Source organism: Anabrus simplex, chromosome 1, assembly GCF_040414725.1.
Source record: "Anabrus simplex isolate iqAnaSimp1 chromosome 1, ASM4041472v1, whole genome shotgun sequence".
In the NCBI taxonomy this organism is placed as follows: Eukaryota; Metazoa; Arthropoda; class Insecta; order Orthoptera; family Tettigoniidae; genus Anabrus; species Anabrus simplex.
In genome coordinates, this window is record NC_090265.1 from 618,345,755 (window position 1) to 618,359,251 (window position 13,497).

The following is a 13,497-nucleotide window of genomic DNA, read 5'->3' on the forward strand; positions in this document are numbered from 1 at the left end:
TTCGAGTAGTCAATTTTTTCACTAATTTTCATGTGACAATATTTGTTTTGAACTTAACCAATGAATCTAGCTCAATAATTCTAGTATATCTTCTTCTCTACGATACATACATTCATAGAAAATTTCATCTTAATGATCTTTAAAACTTTCAGAGTTATCGAGCAACAAACATACCGATAAAGGGCTTGCTTGGGCGACAGGGCTTCACGTTTATGGTCGTAATTCCAAAAGTATTGGAAATATTTTTTAAAAAATTGCACCGTTATAACGAGAAAAGTTGAATTTTAAATTTTAAAGAATTGAAAAATCGCATTTTTTTGGTCTGTCGAAGGTGTTTTTCTCCCCTTGAATAAAAATATTGCATTTTACAACGTGTCACCACAGCATCTACAGTATGTCCGGAAAATACAATGGTTTTCATGTATGCCATGCAGATATCATTATTCACTGCTAACCTGTAAGATTGCCGTACAATATTCCCTTCCACCAAGTATACAGCCGGGCTGAATAGTTCAGGCTGTAGAGCGCTGCCCTTCTGAACTTAAATTTGCAGGTTCGATCCCTGCCCAGTCCAGCGGTATTTGAAGGTGCTCAGATACACCAGCCTCGTGTCGGTAGATTTACTGACACGTTAAAGAACTCCTGCGGGGCAAAATTCCGATAGCTCGGCGTTTCGTAAAACCGTAAAAGGCGTTGGTGACAAGTAAAACTAATAATATTGCTTTTGAAAATAAAGCGGAGTACTATTGCTATTTCGACTAGTACCTTATTATTATTTTAATAGGAGGGAAACGCGAGAGAATGCTTTAGTGCAGTAACTGATAATAATAGATAAATTAAAACGGGAGTTTATGACATTTTCTCCCACGTGTAAGTACAGATGATGTGCAACACCTCTTTGACTGCAGGTGGTGATTGGTTGTGATTATTGTTTTAAGAGGAAGTACAACTAGTCAACCATCTTCTATATAGCACTAATCAGAGAGAAAAAATATAAGGGATCCGATACTGAAGGTATCGGTCAAAGAAAGACATGGGCCACGAGGGGCGTGAAAATGAAAGACTCCCTAGGCCTCGATACCTAGTACCGTCGGGGTTAGGAAAGAACAAGAGTTGACCAAAGAAGGTCAGATAGAATAGATGAAAGTGAAAGCAATGTCAGGACTCAGCTCAGGGCCCTGTCGTCGCCAACCCACGCTCAAAAGTTCAGATCCCCTGGGGCCTCTTTTCCTCACCTCTTATGACAGGCAGGTAATATCGTGTGTGTTATTCTACCGCTCCCACCCACAGGGGTCTTTCATTGGATAGCCCGAGCAGGTCCTTGGTTTAATTTATTCCTGGACCAATGATTTTAGCCGGTTTTCCTAAATTTCTCTGGCTCTGGGACTGGGTATTCTGTGTGTGTTTTTTTTACAATTTGCTGTACGTCGCACCGACACGCATAGGTTGGTCTTATGACGACGATTTCATTTTCCTGGCACGAAAAAGGGAAACCACGGAAAACCACATTCAGGGCTGCCGACAGTGGGGTTGGAACCCACTATCTCTCGGATGCAAGCTCACAGCTGCGTGCCCCTGACCGCGCGGCCAACTCGCCCGGTGTGATTTTATGAATACATACCTCTATGTTTAGACACAACACATCACAGTTCCCCATATTTCTCAATTAATAATAATAAGAAGAAGAGGAAAAACAATGTCGACTAGTAGTGAAGAGCAGAAATGTTACCATGAATAGGATTTTGTTCTCTATATCATTGTTGCTGGCGTGTTAAAACTTTCTGGTGCCCCACTCAAATGGCATAAACAGTCGTCATCCAATTTTCAACCAGCACCTTCTTGATCAGTTAAGCTCTCGGGATGAAATTAAATGGGTAGCTCATGGACATGGATAAGAGAATTTGAGATGTAAGTAAACTTCATTAGATAAACGCAGATGAGTGGTGGCAAAGCTCCCCATATTTCTCCTTCCTTCTTCAGAAATGAGTAATTCTGAGTTGTAATCACTGGCTTTAGTCATACAAACTTCGTACAAATACTAGAAAAGCGAAAGACTGCTTCTGACAGCTCGCATTATGATTGATGGAGAACTTAACATGAAAGTGCACTTTATGTTTTCTGCTACTTATGGTGTACTTAGAGATATTTTCTGCTTGCATTACTTGAGTCTTGCTCGTTACTTGCTTCCTCCTACGCCTCTTTTACTTTTTTGCTAGGTTTAAACCTAGATTATTTGCATTTACAAGATTTTATAATGCCCTTGCTGGCAAGACCTAGCGTTTATGGTGTGCTGTGTACTCTGGTATGGGCTAGAAAGAAATGGTTACACTCATTAACTTGTCTCAGTATCATCCTTATTTTTGACACTATGAAAGTGCCTGGGGGATAGGCGATGCTAATAACGCTCTTCTTTATGCAGCTAGTCTCTGTTAAGAATGTCGCTCATGGGGTCGATTGGTGCGAGCATGCCAGTGAGCTTGGCAGGGTGGTATGTAATAGTAACTTCTGGCTCAGTGAGGAAATCAACGGGAAGCTATTTCACTCCGCATTTCCCTCGAACCCTTCTTCAGTGACGCCAAGCCATCTATGAGAGCTGATGGTAGAGCTTTTGAGGATCAAACCAGCCTTTGGGATGAATACTTAACATAGGCCTACATGATTTAATAGACTGCAATTTCTTTGTCTCCAAATCCACTGTAAAGTGTGACGATTTAATTCTGCATTCAGGGGCTTCATGAGTGACGGTTGTGGAGTATCCGACTCACGGTCCCTAGTTCGCGTGTTCGATCCGGCTGATGTGGTCGAATTTTGAAGAGCAGTCAGAAAACTTGGCACTCCATGCCTTTTTCTGTTGGCATGTTAAAGATATCTCGACCAAATTATTCTTATTATTACACTTTCACTAGAATCCCATGGTTATCACTTATCACTAGCTGACTCTCTAATGATCCATTGTTATTACACATATCTCTATTACTAAGTTGGTTGAATTTATTTTTGCTATATTAATACTTTGTCAGAATAGAAACTGAACAAATCTTACAATTATTCTTCGAAATACTGTCCATGTATTGCAATGACTTTCACCTATCTTTGTGCGAGCATATCGATTTATTTATTATAACAATCCATGGATTCGAAAGTGAAAGAATTAAACAGGTGTTTCTGGCGGCTTCAAGATTATCAGCATATCCTCCCCGACGATGCTATGCTATGGATGCCGACTTTATGTATGTATTCTGGATGAGGTAGCAGTGCTACTTTGTCTAATTTCCAGGTGCATACTGGATATATCTAGCTCAGTACGTTGAGGCATTGTACTGATGAGGTCTAGTGGGCTCCCTATTGTTTCATGAATACTTGTAGTTGTTTAACCTCCCACTAACTCACGCAGGGTTTCGGCAATGTTCATATAAGAAAGGGTGGGAAATGGGAAGGTAGTAGCCGTGCTCTTACCAAGGTATAACACAGGCATTTGCTATTGTAAGGATGCGAAAGAGCATTATGCTATCTTCAGGAATGCCGACGGAGGGGTTTGAAGCTTGAACTCATCAGCTCCCGAATTCAATTCTATAGCTACACGACCCGTGCCAATTAAGTTAGCCCAAGTCTGGAGCTGGGTGATGCGATAAAAATTCATAATTGCTATCCATGTCATAGTAATAGAGTAAAAAGTCAACTACTCTGCCTCTGTTGAACAGTCAGAAACACTTCAGAAATTATATGAGGCGCCCAAAACGACGACAAAGATCACTGAGGTCTTTTACTGCGAGGTCCACATGACTTCCTCTCCTGATTTATTTTTATCGTTCGTCTGTAACTTTCAATTTTCAAATAAACTTTAAAAGGGTATAACATTATTTCAGTGTTCACCGGCTATTTTCAAAATGTATTTTTCACTTATTATGTCTTACAGAACTGCACAGAAAAGTAGTCCTCAGTGCACACTCGTAGCCATTGCGAGGCAAGGAACTGCCTTATCTGCAAAGCTGGCTGGTTGAGCATTTTCAAGTCAGCTTTAGTAGCAGTGCGTGGTGTTTGTAACTGGCACCAGTACCTTCAAAATACTACCGGATTGGAAATCAGAAGTCCAGCGCTCTAACGTTTGAGCCTATTAATATTTGTATGTAAATTTTCATTATATTAGGCCTAAGTGTGTTTTGTATATATTTCCGTGTTCAGCTTAAAAGGACAGACAAGTACTGTAGTATGATTGTCTGTAGGACCTGCAGTGATAGGTACCTCATATCAGGCAAAGTTTTAATTCGAATTGATATACAGTGTCCGCTAAAGAAATGAAAACATAAAGAAATATAATTATAGAACTACTGATCTTATTTTCAAAAACCGGTATCCTAACTCGTGAAAAAAGCTCATTAGGGAAGCCTGCGTTTAAATTTTAATACCTTTCACTGGAATTTTGGAAGGGAGGGTGCGATCAGTCGTTGAGAGGAAGCTGGATGAAAACCAGTGTGGTTTCAGACCACAGAGAGGCTGCCAGGATCAGATTTTCAGTATGCGCCAGGTAATTGAAAAATGCTACGAGAGGAATAGGCAGTTGTGTTTATGTTTCGTAGATCTAGAGAAAGCATATGACAGGATACCGAGGGAAAAGATGTTCGCCATAGTGGGGGACTATGGAATTAAACGTAGATTATTAAAAGCAATCAAAGGCATTTATGTTGAGAATTGATGGTAGAATGAGTTCTTGGTTCAGGGTACTTACAGGGGTTAGACAAGGCTGTAATCTTCCACCTTTGCTGTTCGTAGTTTACATGGATCATCTGCTGAAAGGTATAAAATGGCAGGGAGGGATTCAGCTGGGTGGAAATGTAGTAAGCAGTCTGGCCTATGCTGATGATTTGGTCCTAATGGCAGATTGTGCCGAAAGCCTACAATCTAATATCTGGGAACTAGAAAATAGGTGTAATGAGTATGGTATGAAAATTAGCCTCTCGAAGACTAAATTGATGTCAATAGGTAAGAAATTCAACAGAATTGAATGTCAGATGGGTGATACAAAGCTAGAACAGGTCGATAATTTCAAGTATTTAGGTTGTGTGTTCTCCCAGGATGGTAATATAGTAAGTGAGATTGAATCAAGTTGACGTAAAGCTAATGCAGTGAGCTCGCAGCTGCGATCAACAGTATTCTGTAAGAAGGAAGTGAGCTCCCAGACGAAACTATCTTTACATCGGTCTGTTTTCAGACCAACTTTGCTTTACGGGAGCGAAAGCTGGGTGGACTCAGGATATCTTATTCATAAGTTAGAAGTAACAGACATGAAAGTAGCAAGAATGATTGCTGGTACAAACAGGTGGGAACAATGGCAGGGGGGTACTCGGAATGAGGAGATAAAGGCTAATTTAGGAATTAACTCGATGGATGAAGCTGTACGCATAAACCGGCTTCGGTGGTGGGGTCATGTGAGGCGAATGGAGGAGGATAGGTTACCTGGGAGAATAATGGACTCTGCTATGGAGGGTAAGAGAAGTAGAGGTAGACCAAGACGACGATGGTTAGACTCGGTTTCTAACGATTTAAAGATGAGAAGTATAGAACTAAATGTGGCCACAACACTAGTTGCAAATCGAGGATTGTGGCGACGTATAGTAAATTCACAGAGGCTTGCAGACTGAACGCTGAAAGGCATAACAGTCTATAATGTATGAATGTATGTACCTTTCGTTTCATTTTTCCTAATGTTTCGATATCTGGTGTAAAGGAGTGAAACTTTAGAGTATGTGTCAGAAATGTATGGGTTGAATCGAGACTTAGTAAGTTTCATTAAGGAAAACACACTTTCATGCACAAAGGTTGAAACGGTTCACACAAGCATCAGGTATGTAAGTCAAAGCGCAGTGAACACTACGAACTCCGAGAGGCAGGCAAAAGTCTCAATACACGCTCTTGGTAACAGAGCGCGGTTTTGTACATCCTTGTCATAGAATCGACAGCCTATATGACATATGTATGTTCAATACAGGACTTAACTGACACGGCGTGATCTAAAGTTGAACTTGCGTCGCAAAAAAGAAAAACCGGGTCGTGCGGTCAGGGGCACGCGGCTGTGAGCTTGCATCCGGGAGATAGTGGGTTCGAATCCCACTGTCGGTAGACCTGAAGATGGTTTTCCGTGGTTTCCCATTTTCATATCAGGCAAATGCTGGGCTGTACCTTAATTAAGGCCACAGCCGCGTCCTTCCAACTCCTAGGCCTTTCCTATCCCATCGTCGCCATAAGACCTATCTGTGTCGGTGCGACGTAAAGCAACTAGCAAAAAAAAGTTGAACTAAGAATCACTCCTTTTCCATTGAATTGCTTTAATCGAAGATTTATTGTAATATCCCAACCTATTTAGTTAGCTACAGTTGTGACTTGCCCCTTTTAGAGAACAATAATTGAACGAGAAATGCAACTATGCAAGCTAAGGGCGCCACTCTTTAAGTTGATGAGTTAAAGACAAAAATTTATAATAAAGCTTGGACGGACTCTCATCACAGGGATGGGGTGATAGTGCACTAATCATTAAGCAGGAGAATTAGAAATCAAAAGGCTAATTAAGGCAGACTGATTAAAGTGAACTAGGAAAATACTATTTATTATATTGAATATAAATGACGACGGATTGACGAGAACTGAATTTAAAATAGGAAATGAATTTAACAAAAAATTGAATGACTCTACTTCGCGAAAACTTGCAATATTTTTAACTCGCTTGCTCACCATGTAGTCTTGTTCTGCTGGTCCTTGGAAAGCTTCCATCCTTGTAGCTGGAACATCACCGGTCGTCTTTGAGATATCTTCATCTGCAGCTAAGTACCATTCCTGCCTTACAAATTGCATCAACCACTAATTGGATGATGGCTTTGAAACTATCACTCCCTGTTATGCTCTATCCCATATATTGGAGATGAGCCCTAAATCATAGTTAGAAAAACCTCCTTGGGTTATGTGGAGAGGATACTCAATTAACAATCCTTCCAACTTTACTGAAAATGTGCACTGAAGTTTCATTTCTATCTCGTTTAATGCTACCTATTGTCTTAGACTGGTATAAACTGGTCTAATACAGAGCTGTTCGTACTTCCTGATGAGAGTGGCTATACACCCATCATTCAGAAATTCCTAAGTACCACGTCGTGGTAACGAAGTAATGAATGTAGACGTGATAAACTATCACACTAGTCCACTATGGTACAACAACCATAAGACAAGTTATCACACCTAAAGCGAAATACAAGATAGAAGAAAGAAGAATGATGCCAAGAGCTCCAACACGCCCTTTTATAACCTTTTCTGGCTCTAATTACAGGTCGCTACACGTGGTCCAATCAGTTGACACGTCTCTCCCCACTCCAGATATTAAAGTTGATGGGTCCCAATCATGATATCAACTGTTCTTCTATTAGCCCTTTCACTCAGTATCCATGGCAACATGACGCTCCTTTGAAAATATAGACGGTGATCAGTTTGCATTATTCTGGTCGAAATACAGTAGCTGTGGTTACAACGCTTGAACACGTGCTCGCTTTTCCCAGAATTTTATGTCTAAATTTGTCCTTCCTTCTTCCTCGGTGATGTGGCAAGGTAGAGGAAAATCTACTGCAAGTTAAATTTAAACGAATGTCGCAAGAATCTAAGTTAATATTAGGATATTCAGCCCTCGTTTACAAGTCGTAGTTACAAAGCAATGAAATGATAGTGAGCAAATGGTCAAACATGAATTATAATAAAATTACATACGAAGATAAATATCATGACGTTAAATTCCTGAATTAATTACACATAATAAAATTAACATAATTACACTGTTACGTCTGGAACGTTACACAGTGTTGGCTATGAATTTTTCACTACAGTTAAGCCAGACTTTTTTTCCATTTACCCTATCGGAGCTCAACGAGTTTGTAAATATTCAAATATTTATAACACTTTCCGCTTGCTTACATACATGCTAGAGAATACCAAACCTACGGGAAAGAAATTACTGGATCAGGGTAACGTGCTTTATGCCTTCATCTGTACTGTTAAATTGGTGTACTAAAAGATCAATACAGATACAGGAGTCTTCTACGCCAGTAATAATCTAAATGAAATAACACATTACATTAAAAATGACCCTTTGCAACTACGTCGGTAGCTGCGCATAAATAAGCTTTCCTTAATCTCAGCAAAGCAACTCTTGTAGCAGCGACCTACCTCTTTCTACAAAACTGGAATTAATCGTCTCGTACCCCAGTGCGATAGAGTATTAACGCTTTTGGTATAAAATCATTCTGTGGTCACGTTGTAATGGGTGTTCGGTTTCCATTTGACTGTCTCTTATATATATCCTATTATCATCTTAACTAATTTCACTGCCGCCTAATGTGAGTATTTGTCTCTAGCGGCCTATCGTATAAACAAATATATATATATAAGCCTACCTATTGATATTAGGGAAGATGACTTGTAGTACATTGTATGTTTGTAGAGGTAGCCAGCAGATAGCAAACAGTGCAACCACGATCACCAGCATCTTGATAACCTGAAACACAATATCACTCAAAGTAAAATCTAAACAGGGGAATTTTCTTTGTAATTTTATGATATTTATTCCTGTGATCCTAGCCACAATAAAACGGAAATTGCCATTGATTTTTACGAAGGAGTTTCTTTGTTATCCATTTTCATAAATATCAGCCGAATAAAATTTAAACATGGAAATGTTGTATGTAATGTAATCACTTATTCCTGTGTACCTAGCCACATTAAAATAAAAGTTGTCGTAGAATTTTAAGGAGGAGTGACCTTGTTCCTTGTGTTTCATATTATCCTCTCTCACATTCCTATACATTTCACTGAGAATATTCTCTCAAATGAACTAGGAGTGATTAAGTCGCGTTCATATCGAATACAACAAGAAATTGAATACAGTATGACATGTTGGATCAGATTAAGTATATTATTATTATTATTATTATTATTATTATTATTATTATTATTATTATTATTTGCCTTCTTTCTTTCTTTCTTTCTTTCTTTCTTTCTTTCTTAATCCGTTTACCCTCCAGGCTTGGTTTTTTCCTCGGACTCAACGACGGATACCACCTCTACTGCCTCAAGGGCAGTATCCTGGAGCGTGAGACGATGGGTTCGGGGACCAGTACCTCACCCAGGCTGCCTCACCTGCTATGCAGAACAGGGGCGTTGTGGGCGGGAGTGGGTGGGGGGATGGCGGAGAACGGAAAGGATAGACAGGGAAGAAGGAAGGAAGCGGCCATGGCTTTAAGTTAGGTACAATCCCGACATTTGTCTGGAGGAGAAGAGGGAAACTATACGGACAACCGCTTCGAGGATGCCTGAGGTGGGAATCGAACCCTAGCTCTCCTCAGTTAACCTCCGAACGCTGAATGGACCCCGTTCCAATATTCGTACCACTTTTCAAATTTAATGGCAGAGCCGAGAATCGAACCTGGGCCTAAGGGGGTGGCACCTAATCACACAAACAACTACACCACAGAGGCGGACATGATGATGATGATGATGATGATGATGATTATTATTATTATTATTATTATTATTATTATTATTATTATTATTATTATTATTACATTAAAATATAAGATGTATGATTGTGATGCATCGCACATTGCTGGAGCGAGTATTTAGTATCGTCGGTATCAATTTCAATAATAAACATATTCGCTCTTTTCATCATTGTTGAATATATCCGAATTTTGCTCATGAGCATTAATCACCAGGGCTTTATTTCATTCAAAACAGGTGCTACATCATTATTTATATTCATAACCCCGTGAAAGGCAACCACCGCATTTATATCACGTAAACATTCTGATTCATCACAGAATACACAGTCTATTATAACGTTCACCACCATTATCCTCTTCGTTTAATATTTATTTCTAAGCTATGAACAGGAAAGTTAACCTGTATTAAATATTCAAACTCACGTAGATGGACGAAAAAAGTTGGTTGTGTTCTTCCATTCAAAATAATTAAAAAATGAACACTGTAAAATTATCTACCGCAAAGTGACATTTGTGAACGTATTATAAATGGATGGCGCTTACTTTGTTAAGCCCACCGAGCTCGATAGCTGAAGTCGCTTACATGCGGTCAGTATCCAGTATTCGGGAGATAGTTGGTTCGAACTCCACTGTCGGCAGCCCTGGAGATGTTTTTCCGTGGTTTCCCTTTTTCACACAAGGCAAATGCTGGGGCTGTACCTTAATTAAAGCCATGGCCGCTCCCTTCCAACTCCTAGTGGTTGCCCTTCCCAGCTGTTCCCAGGATTTTGTACGATAAGACAGTAAGGAACAAAATAATGTTGCATAAAGCCTCATATTACATTATGAAGCACATGAATATGGAAAGTAAAAAAACATAAAACACCAAAACTAAGATGATGATGATTATTATTATTATTATTATTATTATTATTATTATTATTATTATTATTATTATTATTATTAGTAGTAGTAGTAGTAGTAGTAGTAGTAGTAATATACATACATACATACATACACACATACATACATCATCAATATAGAGTGTTATGTCCTTCAGAATTCAGTCTGCAAGCTTCTGTGAATGTACTAAATGTCGCCAAAATCCTCTACTTGAAACTAATGCTGTGGCCTCATTTAGTTCTATACCTCTTGTATTAAATCGTTATAAACTGAGTCTAACCATCGTCGTCTTGGTCTACCTCTACTTCTCTTACCCTCAATAACAGAGCCCATTATTCCCCTAGGTAACCTTTCATCCTCCATTCGCTTCACACGACCCGAACACCGAAGCCGGTTTATGCGTGCAGCATCATCCATCGGGTTCATTCCTACATTGCCTTTATCTCCTCATTCCTAGAATTATCCTGTCATTGTTCCTACCTGTTTGTACCAGCAATCATTCTAGCTACTTTCATGTCTGTTACTTCTAACTTATGAGTAAGATATCCTGAGTTCACCCAGCTTTTGCTCCTATAAAGCAAAGTTGGTATTAAATCAGACCGATATAAAGATAGTTTCGTCTGAGAGCTGACTTCCTTCTTATAGAATACAGCTGATCGCAACTGCGAGCTCACTGCATTAACTTTACAGCACCTTGATTCAATCTCCCTTACTTTATCACCATCCTGGGAGAACACACGTCCTAAGTACTTGAAATCATTTACCTGTTCCAGGTTTGTATATCCAATCTGACATTTAGTTCTCTTGGATTTCTTACCTACTGGCATAAATTTAGTCTTTGAAAGGCTAATTTTCATACCATACTCATTGCACATATTTTCAAGTTCCAAGATATTAGACTGCAGGCTTTCGGCACAATCTGCCATTAAGACCAAGTCGTCAGCATAGACCAGATTGCTTACTACATTTTCCATCCAACTGAATCCCTTCCTGCCACTTTATACCTTTCAGCAGATGATTCATGTAAACTGCGAACAACAAAGGTGAAAGATTACAGCCTTGTCTAACCTAAGTACCCTGAACCAAGAAGTCATTCTACCATCAATTCTCACAGCATCCCAATTGCCAAAATAAATGCTCCTGATTGATGTCAATAACCTAGCCTTAATCCCATAGGCCCCTAGTATGGCGAATATATCTTCCCCCAATACCCTGTCGTATGCTTTCTCTAGATCTACGAAACATAAACATAACTGTTAATTCCTCTTGTAGCATTTTTCAATTACCTGGCGCATACTGAAAATCTGATCCTGACAGCCCCTCTCTGGTCTGAAACCACACTGATTTTCATCCAGCTTCCTCTCAACCACTGATCGCACCGTCCCTTCCAAGATGGCCGTGAATACTATGCCTGGTATCAATGAGATACCTCGATAGTTGTTGCAATCCTTCCTGTTTCCTGGCTTATAGATAGGTGCAATTACTGCTTTTATCCAATCTGAAGGTACATTACTAAAACTCCATGCTAATTTTATTACTCTATGAAGCCATTTCATTTCTGCTTTTCCACTATACTTCACCATTTCAGGTCTAATTTAATCTATTCCTGCTGCTTTATGACAACGGAGTTTATTTACCACCTTTTCCACTTCTTCAAGCGTAATTTCACCAACATAATTTTTCTCCTCCCCATGTGCTCGGTTGTTCGCGATACCACCCGGAAGATTTCCTTTTGCGTTGAGAATATTTTCAAAATATTCCCTACACCTGTCCAGTGATTCCCTGGGATCTGTTAGATGTTCACCTGAATTACCCCAAACACTGTTCATTTCCTTTTTCCTCCCTTTCTAAAATTCTTTATTACTGTCCAGGAAGGTTTCCCTGCTCCTTGACCTAGCGTTTCCAGGTTATTACCAAAATCTTCCCATAACTTCTTTTTCGATTTAATAAATATTTGCTTCGCTCTGTTTCTTTCATCTGCGTACAACTCTCTGTCAGCATCAGCCCTTGTTCGGAGCAATTTCTGATAAGCTTTCTTTTTACGTTTACAAGCTGCTCTCACTTCATCATTCTAACAAGATGATCGCTTTGTCCCATCTTCACCCACAGTTGTTCAGGTCTTCCCTTGCTGTTTCTACTATAGCATCCCTGTATGACACTCATTCTCTTCCGATATCCTGAACCTCATATCCATGTACTTCTGTCTAAGTTCCTTGTCCTGGAAATTTTCTACCCTTATTCGTTTGCAGACAGATTTTACATTCTCTGTCCTAGGCCTAGAGATACTTAGTTCACTATAGATCAGATGGTGGCCTGTATCATCGAAAAATCCCCGGATAACCTGTATATTCCTAACAGATTTCCTGAATTCGAAGTCGGTTAAGATATAGTCTAATATGAATCTGGTACCCCTACCCTCCCATGTGTAGCGGTGAATAACTTTTTGCTAGAAGAATGTATTCGTAACTGCTAAAGCCATAGTAGCTCAGAAGTCCAGCAAACGCTTCCCATTCCCATTAGCTTCCGTATCTTCCCCACATTTACCAATCACCTTTTCATATCCTTCAGTTCTATTTCCAATTCTTGCATTGAAATCACCCAGTAGCACTATCCTACCCTGACTGCGATATCGCTCAATGCTTCATAAAAACTTGTCAATTTCATCCTCATCTGCACCCTCACATGGTGAATATACTGAGGCAATTCTCGTCCTAATTCCTCCAACGGCCAAATCTCATACATCATTCGCTCATTTATGTGCCTAACAGAAACTAGCCCCACCCCACACTCTGCTCTTCCCTTTTAAACACCGCCAAGTACATTTTATAATCTCCTAACTCTTCCTCGTTATCTACCATTACCCAAATAGCATTTACTCCTAGCACGTTCAGAAGCAACCTATTTGCTAACTCACCCAGTTGTGCATTCTTTTTTCCATAAGTCCCATTAATATTGACAGCTCCCCATCGAATTCCATGTCGTTCGCCAAGTTGTTTCCAAGGAGTCCCTCGCCTGTCAAATGAGAGTGGGACTCCGTTACTCTCATAGGTCCGAGGCTTGTTTAAAATGTTCTGAGCTCGGA

The 13,497-nt window shown here is 39.8% G+C and overlaps 1 protein-coding gene across 1 annotated transcript in view; it reads right to left on the minus strand.

The window, feature by feature from the left end:
• LOC136871094 (RYamide receptor) overlaps window positions 1-13,497 on the minus strand; it is a 312,167-nt gene that overhangs the window by 27,361 nt on the left and 271,309 nt on the right. Inside the window, exon 7 of the mRNA XM_068227140.1 lies at window positions 8,430-8,530. Coding sequence (XP_068083241.1) covers window positions 8,430-8,530 — 101 coding nt within the window. The remainder of the gene's footprint in view (window positions 1-8,429; window positions 8,531-13,497) is intronic.